This window comes from Diadema setosum, chromosome 17 (assembly GCF_964275005.1).
Source record: "Diadema setosum chromosome 17, eeDiaSeto1, whole genome shotgun sequence".
Lineage (NCBI taxonomy): Eukaryota > Metazoa > Echinodermata > Echinoidea > Diadematoida > Diadematidae > Diadema > Diadema setosum.
In genome coordinates, this window is record NC_092701.1 from 36161492 (window position 1) to 36186670 (window position 25179).

The 25179-nt window shown below is 38.0% G+C and overlaps 1 protein-coding gene across 1 annotated transcript; it reads right to left on the minus strand.

Moving 5' to 3' along the window:
* Positions 1-9710: 9710 nt before the first annotated feature.
* LOC140240655 (NXPE family member 3-like) lies at positions 9711-16071 on the minus strand. Its single transcript, XM_072320409.1, has 5 exons — positions 15937-16071; positions 14401-14994; positions 13629-13798; positions 11345-11391; positions 9711-10534 (listed from the first exon to the last, which is right to left on the minus strand). The coding sequence occupies exons 1-5, from the start codon at positions 16069-16071 to the stop codon at positions 9711-9713; spliced, it is 1770 nt and encodes a 589-aa protein (XP_072176510.1).
* Positions 16072-25179: the final 9108 nt, after the last annotated feature.

The window sequence follows — 25179 nt, forward strand, 5'->3', positions numbered from 1 at the left end:
GATTAAAAAAAAAAAGTAGCCGCCATCTTCATGGTGTTTCTGCACACTGCTCATTTGGTGTCCACAGGACTCTACAACTTCACTGCACACACATGAATGGGTTAATGTGAGAGTGATTAGGATGGGTGGATCTACTAAGATTTCAAAAATTGTAACACTGAATCTTTGTCACTAGTATTAGTTGGGAGTATATGGACTGAAAATCTATGGCCAGACATGTCAAAAGTCTGATAGATGATGATATATTTGTTTACTAAGCTGTCACACTTTAAATTGATTTCAATGTATTCAGAATACACTGTTCATTCCTTGAAATCATTTTGTATTTTGAGCACATTATTTTAAGTGAATGAAAGTGAGTGAAGACATGCTCCTGTATTCAGTAACTACGCTCAGTGATGAAAATGGCAATGTACGTGCATTTTTTTATTGGTCTTCCCCCCCCCCCCCCCCCCCAACTGTGTGATGAGCAGTATGTCTTATTCCTGTTGGGGTCCTTCCTGTTTTGTACATATACATTGTATTTAACTGTGATGGCTGTACATGAGGCACATAAGAGGCAATTAATGTTGATAATCAGGGAAACCCTGATATGACGAGGTCGGCCGATTTTGCGTCCTTATAGCGGTACCTTGTTATATCCGGTAACTTGTTATAGCTTATCTGGTACCTTGGTATACTGGTACCTCGTTCTAAACGTACTGAAATAGAGACCAGCTCAATACAGCACCGATAATGGAAAATCGGAACTGTCGAATCCGCCTTGTTAAAGGCGGTAGGCATAATCTTGTAAGCGAGCTCATTATAACGGAGTTGCCTGTATACGAGCCAGTGAAGCTCTTTCCAGTTAGTGTTCATGATTAATGGGACGTCATTCTTTGCAGAGCCATTAGTTGCAATGACTGCTACTCACTTTACCTCTTTCTCTTTACTTCTTTCTCACTCGTAATCAGTGCTCAAGGGCTACCTGTATCAACTTTAAAAGAACTTAAACTTTCCCATTAAACTTTTGCATGTCCCACATTGATGTGATATTTATAAGAAACTGTTACATTAATAAAAAGCAGTCTCCAGAGAATGGCCTGATGTGTCTTTTCTTTCATTGTGCCTCCTGAGTATTTTTTTTTTCTTTCTTGTTTTCACAGTGTTATCCAGGATAGGATGGGGGAATGCTGTAGTGTCCCATACAGTATGATATTGATATCCTTGCTATTTGATGCTGAGTTAGGCCATATATGTATATATATTTATAAGAAACTATTTCAGAGTGAAAAAAAAAGAAACTTTTTTTTCAGAGTGTTATCCAGGATAGGATGGGGGAATGCTGTAGCGTCTTAACTGTATGATATTGATATCCTTGCTATTTGACGCATGCAAGCACACTTTACTTTCTCACTTTACACCGCGTCGCTTTGTGTGTGCTAGATGATGGTCCTCGATGCTTGTCAGTTTTCTTCAAAAGCTGCTCTCAATAATACTTTGTTGTTGACATGTCAAGCTGCATATACATCATTTTTTATCATCTCTAGTTGGGGCTGCGGGTGCTTTGCGTGTCACGCTCCTGTTGGTGTTCTTCGGGGTTGTTGTGGTTGCAGGTGGTTGCTGGGCATGGGTGTTGATGTTGGTGATGGTTGTGGACCCAGGTGCAAGCGCGCTTACACTGCGGTTTTGCTGCCATCGGTGTTGGTGGTGGTTGTGTGCGTGTGTTGTTGTGGCTGTGTGTCCGCGATCTTGTGCGGCGCGTCCGCTCATGGCGACCACCAGGGAAAATTCCGCCCGACCATCCGGGGGTTGCATCTCTTTTATTGACTTCTGGGCGTTCTGCATGAATGATCCGCGAGTAGCCTAGTCTTTTCTTGCCAGTCGCTTTCTCTAAAATCTGGAGAGGGCGGTGAAGGGGGGAAGTGAAGTGAAGTTTATTAACTCAACGACCCTCATGGGGTACTAAGTATATGGGAGTCTAACAGCCCCGAGTAGCCTAGTCTTTTCTTCCCAGCTGCTTTCTCTAAAAATAGACAGGGCAGTGTCCAAGAGCACAATAACATTGTATAGGGTGATGTGAAGAAAACTGGCATGTGAGGACCAGACCCTTGTTGTCCGGATCAAGTGACCACAATGTAGCCACAAAATAAAGGATTATCCTCCGCGAAACCGCAATCCCAGAGTTCCAGTGATTCTGTACACAACATGTTGTGAATAGTGATGACAGTTTCAATACACCTGTTGGTTAAACCTTATCCGTCGCTGAAAAGAAACTTTGACACCAATTCGTATTCTTCCGGTATGATCGAGGATTGAAGTTCAAAAGACCGGAGTTGACAATGGATGATGAAAGCCGCGGATGTTTTCTATAGAGCGTACGTATTGCGTAAGAGTGCCGCGGTTTAGTGTCGGGGCTTTCTGCCAGTACAGTGTATCTGTTCACGCAAAAAAGAAAATACAAAAGTCACGCCCTATCATTCCACAAAGCACACACAAAGCACACACAAAGCAAGGCTAAAAAAAAACAAACAACAAAACAAACAAAAACAAAACAAAACAAACAACAAAACAAATTTCGCCTCTCTTTAAATTCAGTACAGTACTTGCATTTTTTAGATCCAATGCATACCTCACACAAACACTGCTGGTTGACAAGATGAACTCACTGTTATCTGTTCATGCCTGAATAGGACACTATTTTCTTTTTCTCACAGTACTGGCCATTCTCACACGAACGCTCTGACACATTTTTGCTCAAAAAATCACATTACTAGAAGAAGCAAAATAATGGTTAAATGTAACTTACTTCCATTTATTCAAGCATTAGCAAAAAGATATGTAGATACCAGCACAGTATTGATAAGGGTTAGTTTTTTTTTTTTGTGTGTGTGTTTTTTAAGTGGTTTGGGCATTAACTGTAGCACACTGTAGGTATGTTTTATCATCACAGTTTAACGAGAATGTGTAATATGAACATAGGGTATTGGGAGATAGGGTCTACATAAGTTACTCAACTGAAATATATATAAAACTATATACGAATTATTGCTCTTCACCTTAGGTCTAATTTCCTGAATCACTCCAGAGTGTAATGTTTCACGACTAATAAAAAGACATAGAAAATATCAGATTAAATGATTTAGATTCTCTTAAAATCATCAAGGATTCAAGAGCTGAATCTTCCAAATTCGGATTCACCTGGGAATAGGATAAAACCTTGGAGTAGATCCATGGGAAAACTTTTTTCCCCCGGTTTTCGTCATTATGGTATAATGAAATGCACATAAACTTGACAAACTGCCCTGCATTGAGGTGAATATCTCAACGGAAGAATTTCGTAAATTTGAATGCACATATAGGAATTTCAGATTTTGGTGGGATTTGGCAGTAATTTTGGCGTCCATCTTGTACTAGATGTCAAATTCTTCCAGGTTACAAACGTTGCATCACTCAGATTTGGATTCAGCAGTCTCGAAATTTACACCATCATTTTTTTTTTAATTTTCAGTATTCATAAGGAAATATAGGAATGTCAGACTTTGGCAGGTATATCTTGTATATTTCAAAATCCTCAAGAAAGCAAGGGCTGCATCATCAAGATTCTAATTCTGCGCCCTCAAAATAGGGTATAACTAATCCAAAATCAATTGATAAATGAATGGATGAATAAACAAACAAACAAACAAACAAACAAATAAATAAATAAATAAATAAATAAATAAATAAATAAATAAATAAATAAATAAATAAATAAATAAATAAATAAATAAATGGAAAGACGCTGCAACACGGTTAGGCTCCAAATCTGACTTTGACACCCAGGCCATATCCGTCTTGTACGTCACTTCTGTGAATATTTCTTTAACTTTATTTTGCAAGCATATTTTATGTCGATTTTTATCTGCAAATCAAAGCAGGTAATGTTGATTTAACATTTTCCAAATATGTCACCGTAAGTATGTGCACAAGATCGTTCAATTTTTATTCTAAAATGCAAATAATGTTCCCTCCTATAGTAGGCGATACCTCTTTCACACCCCCATCTCCACAAACACTATACACGGTGAAGACGTGCGCGCGTAGCAACGGTGACAGACTCAACGATTTACATCCACGTTATCACTATATTTATTTTTCTTACTTTTTTGACTGAACATTACTTTATCACATTTTCCATCAAACAGTGTGCACTATAAAGACTGTTGAATTTCACTTTTAAAAATACAAAAGCTCCTTCGTGTGGTACGGGATACCGCGTCCCACAATTTCCTCACATTTGTCAAATATACCATCAAGTGTTCACCAGATCGTTGAATTGTAATTCTGACAAGACAATAACATTATCAAGTATTGCATGCAGAAAGTTCAGAAATAAAGCCCTTCCGTTATAAGAAAACAAACACACACACACACACACACACACACACACACACACACACACACACACACAGGGTTGCATCATAACAACCTAGAATGAATACAACAGATCAGGACGAGTCTGTCAGCACTCCCACCGTAGGCACTGTCACCAATTAAGCCAGCCTTCTTCAGCCTTGATCAATACTTGTGTAATTCATCAAACAATGTTTTTTTTATAACTATCCCAGCAAGAAGGTTCGAGAGATGGAGTTACAACTGACTATAATCATTCAATCAGCTGTCAGTTTTCTAAGGATGGACAAAAGAATTACACAGGTGCATTTGTGCCTTTGATGTTCGATGCTTGAAGCCGCCATCTTTCTGAGCAATCTGAATATTCATTTTTAACGCTAACATATATCGGGTATATGCTGCTCGTTTATATATCAAATGCAATGAAATTTCACCTAATGATAAAGCATATAAAACAAAAGTCAATTCCGTTCGAAAATATGTGCAAAAGTGTAAATCTTAGCGGTATTTTGTGAAAGTGTTTGAAATTTTACCCTCATGGAAAGCCGGTTCTATCACTTTTCTCCTTATAGTATAAATCCGCCAAATGAAACTAATATGGTAATAACCATCATCTTCAAGTATAGTTCTTTAGAAATTAAAGGCCCGGTCCCACTGGCCGACGGACACAAAGCGTATGCAGAAAGGACACAGCGGACGAGCAAAATTTCGAGGATGGCTTCATCCGCTTTCATCCGCTCCAAAAATTGACAAAATTGGCGAAAATTGGCGGTAACAGAACGGAAATAGAACGGACGTGGGTAGTATGTAGCGAGGATGTTAAACGTATGTTCATCGGAAGCCTAGCGGATGAAAGCGGATGGAAGGGGGTGACAGCTCCGAAGGGGTTACCGGAGATAATTGCGAAACGGACGCATAGCAGAAAAAGCGGATGCAGAGTGGATGCAGAGTGGATGCAGAGCGGATGCAGGGGGGATGCTTTCGAAATGCTTTATATACGAGATGCATACGCTTACATCCTTTCTATTAACGTGCTATTGACGATGTAAAGACGTTCCACGTACCATATCTTTCCTCCCTCTTTCCGTTTTTAGCTGCAGCGGATGTGAGTTGCGAGGATGCCCAGAGGATGCAGAGAGGATGCAGCGGACGTTTAAGGGATGCCGCACGGACATACAACGTTTGTTGCTCGTATGTCGCGGATTTACATCGTACACAGCGGAAAGTTCATCCGTTCTAAAAGTTTTAAGCAGCTTAAAACTTTTTGCGCGGATGAAATCACAGTGGACGGATGCTCGATGGATAGAGCGGATGAAACACGTATGCGATGGGTACACAGCGGATTCGTAGCGTTTTCCAACGGATGGCAAGATTTTTTGTACGCTTTACATCCTCTTTGCATCCGTAAGTGCAGTGGGACCGGGCCTTAACATGTCAGATTAGCGTACAGACACGTACAGTCGAGTAATTTTGATATCTATTTCAGCAATATTTGAGCAACTTCTATTCGCGCACCCACCCCTGTGCCTTTACCATTGTCTACCGCCCATCGTTTGTAAGTAGGGAAAGCGAAAAGTAATTACCATCACAAAGACATATCTTCCTTTGAAAGTGGCTGGTGACTATGCAATGAGACACGAGTCAATATTTGTCTTCGCATCTGAGCGGCAGATCAGCAGTTTGACACATACTTCAAATATTTTTGAGTGGTGGCTTCGAGCATGGGATCAAAGCGAATAAGACTGTTGTGACTCCATTTCTCGAACCTCCTTGATCCCAGTCAAACCTGTCTTAAGTAACCATCCAACAGTGGCAGAAAGTGACCTTCATAGACAGGTGGCGGCTATAGACTGGTTGATGGTCATTTTGTTTCTGCAGTACATGTATGTAGGACATGTAAACGTGCATTGAGGTACACTATGGATGTACATGTGTCTATGTAGGATATGTACGGATTAATATCAACAGTTGCATTTAACAAATCAGGTGATTGTGAAATCATGCATTTCTGTTGTTAATGCGTTGTTTTATTTTTTTTTAATCTTTTGTTTTCTAACTGGCCATGAAATGCCGCTATCCGCAATTAAATAGCGGTCACAAGAAATAACTTGCAACTGATTGACAAATTGCCCTACATCGACGTAAATAAGCACTGAATTGATCAGTGTTTTAGTAGTAGCCATGATAAAAAAATCATGGCTACTACTAAAACACTGATCAATTCAGTGCTTATTTACGTCGATGTAGGGCAATTTGTCAATCAGTTGCAATGAAAAAAACATCTCGACGGAAGAAAATGATGAATTTGAAGAAATAACTTGTATGGCTACTGACCGTGTTCGACAGGAAGCCGCCATTGACATTACATAGAGTCGTTAAACGATAGTTTCGGGGGGGGGGGGGTTAAGTGACTGCATGCCTAAAGCAGGTTGCCTCTACAGACAGGTGGCCGCTAAGACGGGTTTGGTGCCTGTGTATCTCACACACACATCTTGTGTGTGTGTGTGTGTGTTTTTTTTTTGTGTGTGTGTGTGTGTATGTATAGGTGGGAAGAGAACCACCTCCCTGGTGTGGTAAAGGTGTTTGTGCGTGTATCTTGATTGTTGAAAATTATTATTATTTTTTTTTTATAGTTGTGCACTTACATAATGAAATCTTGAAGCACAGATGTAAAAACAAAACAAAACAAAACTACTCTTGTGCAGAGTGAAGGAGAAGTATGATAAATCAGATTTATATTTGGCACGTCTCAGATACAATAATAGCGAGCATTAGGTCTGCGACGCGAACGCTAAGACAATGCCGACCCCCGGCTTGGGCAATAGAATAAGGAAACATGGAAGCAACAAAAACCACCATTTATTCAGCCCCCATACTCTCTATGAACTGCGCAGAACACCATTTTTAATCTTTTTATACTTCGCGAATGTGCAGAACACCATTTTTTTTTTGCGTATATAGCGTCGTCGTGGCGTTCGCGTGGCAGACTTGTAGCTCGCTAGTGTCGTGTTTTGAACTGAAGTACTGAAACCTTGAAGCACCAGTTAAAAAAAAAAAAAAAAAACCGAATCAAAACAAAACCACTCTTGTGCACAGAGTGGACGCGAATATGATGAATCAGATATTTTGGTGTTTTTTCCCCCATCTGAGAAGATGGTTTGTCTTGCATGTCGTCCAGTTGGATGTAAAGCGGGACCACTTCACCGAGTTAAGCACCCTGTTCTTTGGGGTGAATAAATAAAGCGGGATCTTTTACGTGCTTGAGTTAAGACTCTCTCAAACACGGAACCTCTATTTTATGTCCTATCCGAGGGACATAGTATTTACCTCTTACTAGAAGGGACGGTATTTTAGGCAAATCCCAGATACATGCTTCCTGCGGTTGTGCAGTGGATTCAAGACTCGGGTAATTTGCAATATTTGACATAATATGCAGATCACAGAATCATGCAAATGAACTCACCCTATTCTGTTGTGCAATATCCATGAGAAAAGTCTCACTCATATCAACCATCAGGAGCCAGATCCATGGAAGTGTCTTAGAAATTCGTACCCTTTAAAATGATATGATTATTATATGGCAAGCACTTTTTGGCAAACTTACACTAAAATATAATCTGGAATCCTGTGTTGATAGAAAGACGAATGATCAGCTCTGGTTCAACTGAGCTGTGATGTGTTAACCTTCTGCATGCCACATTATATCACCTGCTCATAGGTTTGGGTGTAAAATTTGTGCGCATTGGACTCTTTGGCACAAAAAAAAAAAGTTATAGGGAAATTAATCCTAAATATACACTCAGCAGAAAATAAGAAAATAAACACTTTTTCGAGTTCATCTTCCTCATAGACTATTTGGCTAATAATGGTGTTTTATATATCATATTAAAGGTACTTTGATTGGCTGTAAACCCAGTAGGTCAATAAAAAGAGAAACTTTACGCATGAGTAAACAAATCCGTTTTTCCCTTCCAAGACACAAAAGCAAGAATTGCAAATATGGACAAGTTGTTATTCAAGCATGTATGCTGTTCCATATAACAATGAGAACAAAAGACAAATTCAACACAACAAAAATACAAATCAATTTGCAAAACTCAATCTATGATCTCTATAATGTCTCTGTAACCCTCCAAAGATAAAGAAAGACAAAAAGTGATGGAAGAAATTGAAGAATCTTCTGTCAAATCCAAAGTCAAAAAAAAGTTATGGTAACAAAGAATGTTAAATTTGAAGCGTTATTCCAAATTAAGAAAATTTGAAATGATATTTGATTCCTAAATTTGTTTCATGCATTCTTAAATTCCTTAAGTGAAAGGTGAAATGAAGAAATTCCGTCGATTTTATCACCTTTGCGGCTTACTCCCTATATCATTTAAAGTTTGAATTGATAGAAAATTCTTATGTTCCACTTTTTGTTTCCCCACTATGCTTTTGTTTTAGAATAAAGAGAAACGAGTGAATGGAAACTTATTTCTGCTGTTTCATGCATGTCTCTCATTGCGTGAAATTGGTATTTTGTTATTTTTCCTATATCTTGAAGGGCATTTGCAAATGAATTTCAATATGTCAATTTTTGCAATTTTTACTTTTCTGCCTTGGAGGACAAAAATGAATGTGTTCACTCATGCGTGATGTTTCCCTTTGTATAGACTTACCAGGTTGATAGCTAATTAAATAATCTTTAATATGGTATTAACACAATGATTTTCATCAAAATTTTCTATAAAAATATTAATTGGAAAAAGTGTTTACTTTCGTTTTTGCTGAGTATAAATGTCATGTGGCGATTGAGTGCATGCAGCAATATTAGTAGAACACATCAGTGAAAGTTTGAGGAAAATTGGACAATCCGTTCAAAAGTCATGAATTTTCTAAATTTGATGACGAGACAGGGGCTGGATCAGAAGACTACTACAGATATATTATAATTATAAAGAAAATGTAAAGAAAATTCCACAAAATATAATTTCATATGAAAAGTGCGCATTCCCTGGACTTGTTACTGAGATTATGTTAAGGGCAATATTAACCTCCTGCAGCTTTCTGCAAGAGGTAAGTGTAGAGATCTTTTACTATGCTACAAAAGTGAAAAAAAAAATTGAATTTTCTTTATATTTGTTATTTTATGGCAGTGCATGTGTAAAGTTATGGATCCGTAGTAGTCTTATGATACAACGGTCTCATCACCAAAATGATAAAAATTCATAAGTATTACTTGAACAAATTGTCCGGTTTTCCTCAAACTTTCACTGGTGTATTCTACTAATATTGATTTATTCACTCAATCAACATGTGTTTTTTGGGTTTCATTCTCCTTGAATAACGAATAAGGCTTATTGTGATTTGCATATCAAGGTGAGCAGCTGGTCACTAAGATTCTTCACGTGCGATCCCCCAGGATGAACGTTGTCCGGTATAAGTTGGGCGCTGGACATGTCCCAAGCGTCAATGAAAGCAACATTCGGCTTTCTCAACGCGTGCTGTCTTAATATCTGGTCTAGATCTCTCGCGAGCCAATCTGAATGGTAAATGAGTTGATTGACATTAACATGCTCTCGCGTGTTGGCGCTCTTCAGAATTACGAAAGTGGACGGACTTCGTTCGAGCAGACGATCGATCGCCGACGTGATTGCGCGGACGCGGTGTTCATAGAACCACCTCGGTTGTTGAGTAAAATGCGCCCAGACTGAGATGACAACAACAGTTCGGTTGTCAGCCACAATGTCGTCCAATTCGTTAGCTATGTAGTGAATATCCTTCACAATCGCCCAAGCATTCCTGCCGATAGGAAACCCGTGGAAGCGAAAGACCATGCTGGTGTTGAACTGCGCGTCTCGTGCCCGCGTGGGACCGACATGCCAGACGGGCTCTGGTTTGTTGGAGGTCTTCTGCATGGTTGGGGCCAGCTTAGCCAGGTAGTACTCGAAGAGCTGTCGAATGGTCGAATCACCGAGGAAGTGTAGTGTCCTCCCTGCTAAACAAGCCCTCGTCTCAGTCACAGACAGACGATTTATCGTGCAGCGAGGGTTATTCCACAGGTCGTTCAGATAATAGCCGGCTTCGAGTGCTGCGTCGGTGTAGCTGCTGATAGTACATGTCGGAAGCATAGCCTCTTTCGTTCCCGAAAGCTGGTCTGGTTCATGTGGAACATCAATATCTGCACAACGGCAAAGAAAATGCGTTATAGTGCTGCTTTTGTTTCTTTTCTTCTTTTTTTGTTAAGCTACACTTGAAGACAGTGTGCAATTTAACAAGCTGTAACACATACAAACTGTGATTTAAGTACTTTTAAACGTCATGAACGTACTTCGTAAGAAAAACAGTAAATGTTTGATCTATTTTGTTCGAATTATGGCTGATGTGCGATAAGAATGGTATTCAACATGATAGATATGTTCATATAATCACTAAAATTCAATTGTATTTCACAGAGTTTGTCTAAAAAAAAAAAAACAGATGCTTTGGCAGAGCAAAATAACATGAATAAGGTAGACCTATCATAAAACGCTCAACTTTTGCTGAGCTTGTGATACTATAGTTTCTTTACGTGTTGTTCTGTTGTTTCTTGAAGACGGAGAAATGCTATTGAGTTTAACAATCAAATAGGTCTCAAAAAATTAAGTTTCTAAAGTTTCTTTTTTTTTTTTTTTTTTTTTTGTCGTTCCCAGAGCGAATATACATTTTGATTACTGGACAATGACCTCTTATGATATCGTGTCCATGCTTCTATTTATAATCAGATGTTATGTGTGCATTATATGAATGAGCTTTCAATGAAGCGCTTCAACCCCCTCAACTCGTCCAAATCAAATTATGTACAAAGAAACATAAAAAAGAAAACACTCATAATTCAATCATCAGTTCTATACATTCTTCCAGAAACGATACGATGATTAGAAGAAGAAAAGAAACCTCTTTGAACAACAAATTTTCTCATCGGCATGTGCTGGGTTTTGAGTTTCTTTACCTTTCACTTGAACAAGCTGTACATCTCCTGAAATGCGTTGCTTGGGGCTGCATGTGAAAAAGTGTGACCGTATGTTCATAGATTAATATTACTTGTAAACTTTCACTGACATATCATATGAAGAAAAAAAAAAAGAATCATGAATCAAACACCGAGCTTCGAGAAAGACCGGAAGACTATCTTTCCATGTTCTTCAGTTCTTTCTTTTTTTTTCTTCCATTCTTTCTTTATGAAAAGCATGAACGTTCAAGGAAATGGTCTGGGGTTTGAAACGTTTCTCAAATTCCATGACCTGTTATCTAAAGAAGATTGGTGAAGTATTTTGGAAATGACACTCGTTAGATTTCATCTGAGGTTAACAACAGGTACAGCGGAGAAATATAATACGACAGTACACACAGTAACTTGCTCGCCGTGCTTCAGTGTTGGTTGCTTGGTGTAATATAACGTTCAGAATATGTGTTTGTGTGCTGGTGTGTCTAACATCGCAATAACTTTATATCTCGGGGCACCAGTTGAAACATGAACATGTAATTTATCCATCTAATAAGCTATGTGTTATCTTTTCCTCCAAGTCTGTAGGTCTTTACAGTTATCAGGCTTTGGGCATTGCTTTATGCTGCGTGTCGAGAAAGAGAATATAATTATGTATAAATTATAAACATACATAATTATAATATACATGAAAACTTAGGGGTAAGTTTTGTCAGCTGGTTGAAAATAGGATATCGGGGTAGCGATGTCAAAAGTAAATTTCAGAGATGGGCAAAATGGGGGAAATTCCCATCAGAAGCAATGACAGTCTTTGGATTAAGCATTATCAGTCTATGTGAAAATTTATCATTTCATTTTGAAATACAATTGTGGAATTTTAACTATATCGGGGGTTAGTGTATCGTGTGAATTCAGAGATCTTCTGTTCCCTGCAGCCATATCTATTGTTTTTATACATTAAGACTGATGATCACACTTTTTCCCTTTATTGTCACGCATTGGAACATTTTATATTGCAACCTTTGAGAAACTTTCAGTTTCAAAGTGGACTTCATTAAATCTTTCTTTTAAAGCGATCATGAAAGAATTCGAATTGATGAATGGGATGTTGGAAGAAGAGGAAGAATGTTGAGTTGGCAAAAGAATTTTAGTTGAATGGATAGAATACGTGCAATAGACCTCAAGTGCGTGACATCAATGAACAAAAGCAGTGATGGATAAAGGCCACACGCCTCTTATTGAAATATTTTACGCCTCATACACCGGTGTAGATCTTTAATCAATGGCTGTGCCTGACATTCAGAAAACCCACCCACGCAACGTAAGAATATAACAATGTAAGGAAACTGGATTCAAGTACTATAGTATTGAAGGGCATTTAAAAGAAACGCGTAATTGAATGACCTCTGAAGTTCCATCCACACGCACAATTGAGTTATGCTTGTCAGCTCTGTGATAGATTATTAACTGTAATGCCTACTTTCTCATAACCATGTAAGCATACAGTTTAACTAAGTTATGGAATTGTTCACTTATGTAGAAGAATAGAGTCGACAGTGATTGCATCCGCCAAAAATGTATTCAAACTCGTCAACTTTGACGCAACAATCAAGTTACATGGCTGATATGTATTACTTTTGTCAATCATAAACATGATATATGCCTACATCGTGTTTGATGGAACTAGAGTATGACTGATTGAAATTGAATTGAAACTGAATTGAGCATTGAAATGATTCACCGTTTGGATGTATACGGTATACTGTTTGTTTGATGAAACTTTAGTATAATTGAATTGGAATTGAATCGAAAAATGAAACGATTCATCGTTTAAATGCATATGCCTACTGTTTTGTTTGATGAAACTAAAGTATGATTGAATTGAAATTGAATTAAAAATTGAAACACTTCACCGTTTGAATGTATGTGCCTACTGTTTGTTTGATGGAATTTAAGTATAATTGAATTGAAATTGAATTGAAAATTGGAACAATTCACCGTTTGAATGCGTATGCCTTCTGTTTGTTCGATGGAACTTTTGAATTGAAATTGAATCGGAGATTGAAACGATTGATCGTTTGAATGATATGCCTACTGTTTGATGGAATCTAAGTATAATTGAATTGAAATTGAATCGGAAATTGAAACGATTGATCGTTTGAATGTATATGCTTACTGTTTGATGGCATTTAAGTACAATTTAATTGGAATTGAATTGAAAATTGAAACGATTCACTGTTTGACACGCTAATGCACCACCTATACTTTTCTCTTCAGGAAACGTTCTTACATGATGGTCAGTTTCTCTATTGGCGGCATCGTTGGGATTTCTGTGCGGTATGCTGCGCCGGTGTCACACCGACTCTGCCGCCAGTCCGAGCAGCTCAGGTGCGGCGAGGACGGTCTTTGGCAGAACCACGGGGATCCTGATCGAGAATCAGTCAAGTTGCAGACAGCTTTCTATGGTGAAAAAAACAACAACAAAAAAAGCAAAAAAAAAAACAAAAAAAAACATTGATTCTGTGCTATTTGGTGCTTTCCTTTTGCTCTGTGCATGAGACACCCGCACTTTTGTGTACAGTGGGGCAAACAGAAGTAAGATACGATGCTGATCGGATATACTCATTAGCTGCCTATACTTGGGGTATTAAAGTCCGAAGTTATGTGTGTTTAAAGAGAGGGGTTTTTTTTTGCCAACTGTTATATTTTGTAAACTTCAATTTAAATTCTCCTTTTCATAACTGTTATCATAATAGCAAAATTTAACACAACGGCAGTGCTGTTATAGGAAATGCTGGTCTGGAGATATCTAGAGATTTGACTTTTGGCCTGTGTTTTTTAAAGGAAAATATTTAATATGTTGGCATCTTCTCATGGATATGAATACTTTAACAAGAACATAATGTTTAGTAAAAATGTGTTGATTTACACAAAATGAAGACAGATACATTATTGTCTACCCAATGTCTATTATCGTCACGCTTTTTGTAAAGGGTGTCGGTGATGTAGGCCTATGCAGATGCAGAACATCCAGCATTGCACTAATTGGTGAACGCTTTTACCTCTTGATTCGGGAGGACCAAGTTACAAAATGTTTCCTCTCGCTGAGACCCGTCCGACGATACAAAGTTACCGCGGTAAACGTAGCGAGCCGGTACCGCATCCCGGAACCGTCGAATGGAGCTGACCGCCTCACTTGAGTGAATCAGCGTCACCGTGACGTTCATCGTTCCCGCCCACTTGAGTGTGAAAAAGGCGCTGTACGTTCCGTTCCCGTAATCTATCACTTCCCCGTCCGTCGACGAGCCTGCGTTAAACTGAGCTGATTTCGTGAAAACCTTGGCCCGGAAGTAGTCCCCACCGTACGATTTATCCTCCGCCCGACCGTTACGCGCCTGTATTCGCAACTCGAGTTGGTCACACACGCGGTAAGACGGACGCAGGTTCACTACAGTAAAATAACTGTGCACGTGACTAGTGATGTCTGCAACGCGAGTCCATGTCGGGTTTTGCGGCTGACCCAGGGGTGGGAGATTCTCCAGTGACCATCCTGCTCGCATTTCTGGCTTACGGGGACAGAAGGAAGGAGGCATGGGTTCAGGTTCGACTTTCATGGGATGTTCAGTTTCCATGCCGCGAGGAGCGTTTCCTGCAATCTGAAATGGAACATATTATGACGTGAAACTGGGATGGGTCATTAGGGGAATGTTCACAATGTTCAAAGTAGTCATGGCTGAAGTCTTGGTAACCCTTACGAACAACTCATATATTGGGGTAGGCGAAACACGATGCAAGTGTGCTCAAGAAGTCAGCCAGTAGTGACAGGCAGACTAAAAAGGGTAAGAAGAGGGCGCTGTCGCATTTCCCTTTATACGGCACTGCCGCAGTGTTCACTATAATACAGTCTATTATCATCTGCGCATGCGGAATATCAGTAGGCCCTACCCAACGTCACGAGAAGGACATCCACTTACTAGTACATCACACAGGGGCACACTATAAGTGAAGAATTGATACCATGATTCATTTATTTTGGTTTACTTTGATTCATTTCATTCATATTATGTAACTTTATTTCACCATTAAGGGAGGGCATAACAATTATAAAGTGCCATGCGTTATCCATTCCTGCATAAGCCGGTTCAGGGCAACAGCATTAGTGTTGTGATCTGTTGTGGTAATCACTGTCTGAACTGCTTTCATTGTCACGGCACTTTCACGTGGACTCAAAATCACAACTTTGACATAGTGCAATGAGATCGTTCATTGTTTAGGTCGACACACACATACACACACACACACACAGACCAACACACACACACACATACACAAAACATGATTTCAAAATGCAGAGGAAGAAGAGGAAAAGAAAGGACTAGTTAAAGAAGGAGGAAAATAAAAAGCATGGTGAATAGGGATTAACCCCAAAAAGAAAATCGAAGAACGAGAAGGAGACAGGAAGATGGTATATCGAACGTGACGGAGAGAAGGGAGTGGGCGTAGGATGGGCAAGAAGGAGCTAGTGATTGTTTAATTCCATCAACTTTTTTTTTCCTTCCGATATTGAACTTCGATTTCAATGTCAGTTTTGTACTTACTTTGAGCATCTGAGGGGCATTAATCAGTGCTGAAATTCCGGTCGGGGTCCAGCTTACCCACAATGCACCGGTGATCAGCACGAGTACCAGGAGCAGGTTGAAGACGAGAACAGCCCTTTTCGTACCAGGTGTCATGATGACTGAATAAAAGGGGAAAGAAAAATCAGTGAGATATGTTGAAAGTCACCTGCAGCCATCCTACAGGGGGTTGAGTATGTCGCACTATTACGCTTTTCATGTTTATTGCCGCAAAATCGCTGATATAGGCCTATAGAGTAAAATTACAGCTTCATTCATAAATCATTGCACTTTTAAATTAAAGTTGGTTGGTAAATTAAACCAAAACACAAAGAATAACATTTGCTGAAGTGTTAAAGGGAACTGACAGACAATTCCGAAGCTAAAATTCTACGACCCGTGAGATGATTCGGTAATAATAGAACAAAGAACCTCTTTTTTGTGTGCTTTATACCTATTCTATCATAAAAAGGTCAGTTATGGGAAATCAGCATGGCCTATTAACTTCCGTGAGCGCTGGTGGTTATCATAGTCTCTAATTACTGAATCACACGGATATTTATTCCAAAGTGTCTGACAATGCCAAAATTCCACACGTGAGCATGTGTCATTACTTGGCTGTCGTATCTCTTTCTAAAAATGGAGAGCTTTGATACTTTTTTTTAGTATAGTGTAAATTGACAAGATTGCATAAAATTATAACATCCAGGTTGTTTGTATTGCCAACAAGCATACGGTGTTATTCACAAAAACTATATACAGCAACAGCTTGTAAATGAAAAGCCGCAAAAACATAGCCTATAAGAAAACCCAGAAATCTCTGAAATACAGACAGAAACACATCCAATGAATTATGAAATACAATGATGATTATATCAACTTGATTGCACGCAATACAAACCGCCATGAAAGCACAGAACAAGAAGCTCACATTATCACCATTAATTTGCTGTATAAAAAGTTACTCAACGAACAGAATCCTTCTCTTGCGTCTCACGATAGTCAATCGTGGTGCTTTTGACAAGCAACGAGTTCCACTCAAATTTCACTCGAACTTTATTATGTATTAACCATCGATTCCCCAGACGAAACATTAATTCAATACTCACACCGTCACAACTTAACTAAACTAGGAAATACGAGTATTGAAAAGGCTTTCGTTTGAAAGTAAAGGGCGTGTCACACCTTTCCGGGCAAGCCTTGTTTGCGACTTGCGAAGAACAATTTTAACTATACCCGGAGGTCCCCGCTGATGACCCGCACATGACAGTACCTAGCACGTATCTCACCCGTAGTCGCCCGGAAGTACGCACGCAAATCTTTTTTTACCCGCAACCATGTATAGGCCCTGTCACACCTTTCCGGGCAAGCTACGCGGGCTTGTTGCGTGTGGGGATTTTCCAGCATACCGGACAATATCTGAGGGCGGACAAGGATTTGGGCGAGTCTTACTTGCTGGATGTGTTCTTTAAGTTCTACTTGCGGGTATTCTGTGTGACCTGCGTGCCAGGCGCGTGGGGGCTGACAACTCAGTGAAGAAATTCCCTTGAAGAAATGGCAGAAGTCCCACAGAATGTCATTACCTTGGTCGCATCATACAGGGACTGCAAAGTACCTGTCTGGGAGTTGCCTGCGAGGTGCTGCTGCTAAGGGCCTCCTACTGGCGTTCTGCGTGGACCTCTGCGGGTAATCCCCGCGACTCACTCGGAAAAAGTTTCGGTCATGCTCAAAATTTGGTTGCGGGTAAATCGGACTTGCGTGCTGACCTCCGGGCAACTACGGGGCGAGATACGCGCTAGGTACTGTCAGATGCGGACCAAATGCGGCGAGCTACGGGTAGCAAATAATTTTTTGTTCCCCCGCAAGTCAATTCACAAAATTTCCCCTGATACAGTATGACAAGGCCTTGAGCATGCTCAAAACTTGTTCCGAGTGAGTAACGGAGGATTGCCCGCAGAGGTACACGCAGAACACCAGTAGGAGACTCTTACCGGCAGCACCTCGCAGGCAACTCCAACGCAGGTACTTCGCAGTACCAGTAAGTCGCTCGTAACAGAAAGCAGATCGGTTTCAAAGCTCTCACGCAGGTCACACGGAATACACGCAAGTAGAAGGTAAATAGCACTCGTCTAGCAGGTAAGGCACAAGTGCGAAACTCGCAAACATTCTTGTCCGCCCGCAGAAAATTCTCCTGCGTGCTGGAAAATCCCTACTCGTAATAAGCCCGCGTAGTTTATTCAATCATTCATTCATACATTCATTTATCCCTTTATTCCTTCCTTCCTTCCTTCATTCATTATGTTTATTCACGAAACTAACATCAGCCAGAGGCTTCAGCAAGTCCGTGCCATAGAAACTCATCATCATCACATATACAAGATATGAAATGATGCCACAAAATTACTAATATCTTCAAGTTCACAAAATATTCCTAAAAATACATAATCAGAATTACTAATAAATTATAAACAAAGGTAATTATCATAAGTACTATTGCATATAACTGATGGTCAAGAAATAAGATGAGTTCATATTCATCCCTTAGAAGTGAGAATACATGAAATAATTAAGTTGGGATTATTATACAAAAACATATCTTAGCCGTTACAATTATACACTGTATTTTCAGTAAGGTACTGTATATTGCACAAAATCCACCTTGGGGGAAACTAACCGCTGGCTAGAAGAAATAGAAATTAAGAAGAAAATGGACAATCAGAAAAAAAAAGTTGAGAACATCTGGATTATAAGAGACACGGTGACCTCGTGATGCCAGCTACGAGCTACGAGGGGCGACTAACCTCCCTGATGCCTCCTGGACAGCTGGCGTTTCTCTTTCATTTATCTATTGATTGATTGATTAATTGATTGATTGATCTATTTCTTTATTTCTTTATTAATCAATTCATGAATTTATTTATCTATTGATTTATGTATTAATTTGTTTATTTATTCGTTCATTCATTCATATTATAACTGTTCATATATATATTTACTGATTTATTCATTCATTCATTCATTCATTCATTTATTTATTCATCCATGTATTTATTATTTCATTCATTCATTCAGCTAGTGGCACAGCATTGTTGTCAGTTTGGGTTTGTTTTAGAGATTCATTGGCAGAGACATCATCAGAATCAGTAAAATGCTCCTCATCTCCGTCGGTCCACTAGCACCTTGTAGTGGCGCCGCGGCCCGGCGGCCACATTACCGCTACCACCGTGCCTGTTCTAAAGTCCTTATACAAGCGGGCTGTCTATACCAATGAGCCATCATGCGATCATACCCGCCTGCTGGGCTCTTTCACTTGCACCAGCACTCACCTCACTCACCTCATTCTCTGTACATATAGTGTCTATACAATTTTGGTTGTCGCAATGTGATGCCAGAATGACTCTTTCTTTTGTTTTCGATAAGTATACATAATGTATGTTTTGCTCATTTTCTTTTGTTCTTCTCTTTCAAGGCTGTCGTATCTTCAAGCTATATGCTCATTTGACGATAGTCTTCTGCATTCACACTCCCATTACATGCGCCATAATACTTTCAATGAATTATAAATTGTACAGTGATGATCGTATCAACTTGCACACAATATAACCCTCCACGAAAGCATCAGCAAATACCTATAGCACAATTTAATTGCACTAAAATGTTACTAAGAAACAAAATGATCGTATTCTCTCATGGTAATTGATCACAGTGCTCATAACAAAAAGACGCTGCGATCCTACTCGAAGTCTATATGAATCATAGATTCCCTGACAAAACATACAACTAAACTAGGAAATACGAGAAGACAAAAACAAACAAACAAACAAACAAACAAACAAACATTCGTCTGAAGTAAAACTCCTTAAAGAGACAATGCAACATGATTCATGATTATGAATACCCCAATCATCGTTTATGTGGCCGAAAGAAAATCTAACTACGTGCATAATATTTGAATACTTTTTTATCACTTTTCTTCAGATTACTTGGAAACAAAACCAAATTATTATTGTGGTGGGCAAAACAAATGTTTAGTCGCGTGTATACGCTCTCAACCAGTCGTTAATTATAAGGATCTGCTTCATTAAATATATATATATATATATATATATATATATATATATATATTTATTTATTTATATATATAGTTCGATCTACAAAGTCTAACCTTTTGCTCTTTTTTCTTTATTCACTCTCCGTTTTTCAGTCTCAACCGCTTTTTATTCGGGGCTTACACACAGCCACACAAGCTTGCTTTTATGTAGGTCCTGTCATAGTTGTCTGATAATATTATACAACCTGAACCATAATTTCAATATTGACCAATCATCGTTAAAATATTGTGTGTAAAGATATAAAGTCGACAAAGTACAATAAGACAAAGTATAATTCGTGCTTATATTATTTACAATGTACAGACGGACATAAGTAGGTCTATTATGTAAGACATTGAATTGAATTGAACTGAATTGAATTGAATTGAATTGAATCAAATTGAACTTCACTAAATAATTACCAACACTCGTTACCTTCGAAACAGTCCAAACATCCTCACCCTTCGGGCGTGTATCTTGAGTTGGTATGAATTCTTATTATTGAAAAACCTCGTAGATGTGTATTTTTTATCACTCCTTACAACACGTCCCTGCATGGTCAGAGACCGCATTCACTTCCCGGAGTGAAGAGAACCAAGCAAGTGCGTTCCAGGGCCAAACTGTATCCAAACTGTATCAAGTTTGAACGGTTTCGCGTTAGAGAAATTATCGTTTACTGTCTGAAAGATGCCATGGCGAATGCCTCCAAGGATATCAAGGGGAACCTTTCCCTATGCTTACGAAATCTTTTGAAAGCTTGTTCAACTTACACAAAAAAATATCATTATCACTTACAATGATAGGGTATATGATGTGGTGTTCCATTAATGACTTTTTATTCGTTAAATCATAGGTCTTCAGATAAGATATGATTTTCTTTTTCGATTAAAGTGGTCATAAATCATAGATTTCCGTAGTTTATAGACAATCTTCTATTACTTTCTCAATGTGAAAGAAGACATTTTTGCCCATAGCACATTACGTCATTTTAACATTAATACGGTGATAGATTGTGACATAATAGGCCTATAACCTAAATACAGTGAATATTGATTTCTCATTAGACACGATGAAAACAGGTCAAGCTTGTAACACTACATTCATTTTGTAAATGATATGTTTTTTTATATGTGGCAGACATGGCGCATTAAAAGACTCTATTGTTATTTTTTAAATTATTATTATTATTATTATTATTATTATTATTATTATTATTATTATTATTATTATTATTATTATTATTATCATTATCATCATCATCATCATCATCATCGTCATCATCATTATTATCGTTATCTTTATTATCATCATCATCATCATCATCGTCATTATAATTTCACCGTACATCAATGTTAATAGCATGCAAAGTCAATGCGCGCCACGATTCGCTCTTACATGCTGCGTTCAGTATTGTACAGCATGTCCAAAAAAAATTACAATCAGATTTTCACATTGATTGATAACACCCAATATGATTAAACTGTCTGAATGTTACTTCAAGGTCTTGAAATATAACATCTCAGCTCTATTTTGCAGAAGACCCCATTCAATTTGGTTAAGTGGTCACAGAGAAATGTGGATTGTTGTAAAGCATGTCATGAGTCTGATTCTTCAAAGTTTAGCACTTCGATGCTCTTGTGTGTGAATACAATGCAATCCGCCAACGGTAACTTTCTTTCCCAACTTCAGAAGATGCAAAATAGAGCCGGGAGATTAATTTTGAAAGTTAACTCTTACTCCCATATTACTACCAGTGATGTTCATTGTAAGAGATCATTTTCATACAGAGTTGCAGCAGCGTATAATAACATACCTAATGATTTACGTCAACTTTCCTCTTTACCCGTTTTTAAGTTCAATTTAGACAAAACCGAAATCCTTTCCACTTGATTTTTATTATGCTCCAAACCTTTGAACAATATGTAATAATATGGTATGTAGCCACAATGTAGTAATGTATGTACCGTTCTATTTGTCTTTGTGTTATATTTTATTCTATTATCAGTCCATGAAGACCAGAAGTGACTACTGAAAATGGGCTACCCTCCGTATGTATGTTTTTTTTTTTCTGGACCTTTATGTATGAAATATGTTGATTTTTAGTACGGAAATAAAACAAACAAACAAACAAAACAATAGACAAAACTTGGAGGGAAGAGATTCCTGGCATCCTCTACAAAATTCCTCATTTCTCTTTGACCACTGAAGCAAATTGAATGGGGTTTTCTGTAAGATGAGTTATAGTTTCATACCTTGAATTTGTAATTAGATTGATTCACTATCTTTAAAGATATTGCGGAGCTCGCGCTGTATTTTTTTTTTTTTTTTTTGGGGGGGGGGGGGACATACGGTAGCGCGATATCCGGTTCGCCTGGCATGCTCTTGAACTACGTCGCGAGGGTCGCGTGTGACTGGACTCATCCGTAGGCTAGTGTTACACGTGTATAGGGACTATAGGATAGTAATCGTACAAGAGTTGTGATTGTCATTGTCGCATGATACACCCATGACCCAGATTCTGCGTCATAAAGTTGTTTGCAATCACTTAATCTGCAATAAATGCAGATATAGCAGAACCAACACAAAAATAACAACAAAGTATAATGAGAAGGTGTTTAATGGCCAAAAGTATAGGTCCTATATATAGCTGTAACTCGCTACTTCTGCTTACAAACGCGGCAAATCTCTATGAAATGGGCCCAAAATAAATTCAGTGAATCAGAGGTAGTCAGGCATTATGCACAAGCAATGAGAAATATATACTTTTAAGATAGTTTCAATAATCTCGATGATTCTTCCTATAATCATTTTATACAACGTTTGACACTGGTCCTGGCCTTTAAATGGGCCATACATAATCCCGGCTTCCTCATCTTAATCTTTAACACCAGCTAAAGTTTTGTAATCAACATAATATTGTATAACGAACATGACCAATAACTAATAATAGATAGGGTGGCAATTAATTGTGCTACTGATAAATCATTTCGGAAGTGGACTAAATAGAAATTATTCTGAAATTGTCTGGCCCATTTTGAGAATCTTGATAACTATAGGAAGCTTACAATGTAGGATAGACAAGATGGCATATTTCATTTCTGCTGAAGATAGTTAAGGCTATATCTAAGCATCCCCTGTAGTTATTTGTGTGTGTTTTTCAATCTACACAAAAAAAAAAAGATGTTTGGATTTCATTTCCCTTTTAATCAGTGCCTCCAATATCTGTGTAATTTCTTTTGAATCAACTAACGTTAATAGTTGTTTGACCTCCACGACAACGGCAATGAATGTTACGATAGTACATTATTATCTGAAGTTGAATTCGATTGAAAAATCAGGGGTTTTCAGAGCCATTGCATGGCCCATATTAGGCCAGTTTGCCACAGATTCGTGTACGCAAAACATTGTACATACTTTACTGACTAACAAAATAGCCTACATCGACGCAAATGTAAGCACTGATTAATATTGATCAGTGTTTTAGTAGTCATACATACTCAGGCGGGATACTGCTGTCGAGATAAACTAGAACAATACGACCGAACCTTGCCCGGTTAGCAACTTTACTCCAGTTCGCATGATAATTATATAATGATACAGCTGTATCACTTTTACACATTTCTTTTTTTTTTCTTTTTTACCGTGAGGACATGTATGATATGGTTGTATTCATGCTTTTGTTATTTGTCTACCTCCTCAATGGAAAACGAATTCATATTATTCCGGATGTGTGGAAAGCATTAGTCATGGTAGGTGGAATATTTGTGTTAAATGATTTACTGAACAGGATTTCTTCTCCATCTCCGATGTCTAATCTATAAATTCTATTTTGTGAAAATATCATCCAATACATTATTGAAGTTAATAATGATAATGATAATAGTTCACATTAATAAAGCGCATAATAATTAACGAAATTCTCAATGCGCTTGACACAACATAAGATACAATCGATCATAATTATACAATCCTCAATACTAAGTTTTTTTGAACAGATAAATTTTCAATGCCTTTTGAAAGATTCAAAGGAAGATATGCTTCTGTATGAAAGAGGTAATGAGTTCCAAAGAGTGGGAGCTGATGATGTAAAGGATCGGTTACCATATCTTTGTGTGATTAGTAGACTGACAAAAGATGTTTATCGCAGGATTTTGCGGTTCTTCTAGCATAGATTATACTCTAAATGGACGATGTTTGACTATACCAGGGTATACACTATAACACTATACCTCTTAAAGGTCCAGTTTACCTTTGGGAGCAGTGATATCATAAATGTTTAAGATATCACATTTGATGCATATGTGTAGGTCTGTTGTATCATAAAACATCCTACCATATGAAATATTTGCAATAAAACCTAAAATATAAGGAGATATCAGGGTTTTTTTCAATAAACCATAACTGTATACGGTTTAGTCTGGAAACATTTTTATTACAACTATTGTTCACATTTTGTGTATTTAACAACACTTAACATCGATTATACGGATTCAAATTTTGACAGTGGTTGTTTCTATCCCTAACTCACATTTTAGAACTATTTTATAGCACTAATGCTTTCATCTGCAAATGGTAAATTATGCCTTTAACACGTCCAACCAAACCGATTTCAAGTGTAAAAAAAAAAAAGACCAACATTTAAACATCCACACAAAACTGAGCCTTCTCGAATATTTTAACTTAGTTTTCAGTATCAATGTATTTCATTAAGTTCACTTTCGCTTAATTACATATTCAACAGAACATGAAATAAGTACATTTGTGTATGTATTAGTGTGAACATGGAATGTGTTCGAATTTTGCTATCTTATGATCCAGAGGGAAAATTATAATTTGTGAATACATACTTATGATGCATGTGCATACTAAATATAACACGACATTAAAGATACCCTTATCTTATATCATATCATAAGGATAGAACGTTAAGGGAAATTAAGAAAAGAATAGGCGCACGAAATCTATCAATATATATATATATATATATATAAAATCAACCAACTTCTAATCTTATTCTGATCAGTAATAAGAGTATATTTACAAACGAGAGACTGCATCCTCATTTTGTGCTATATGATAATAAACATTGACTAATAATGACTTAATTATTAAGTCATCTCGTTTCAAATTAGGA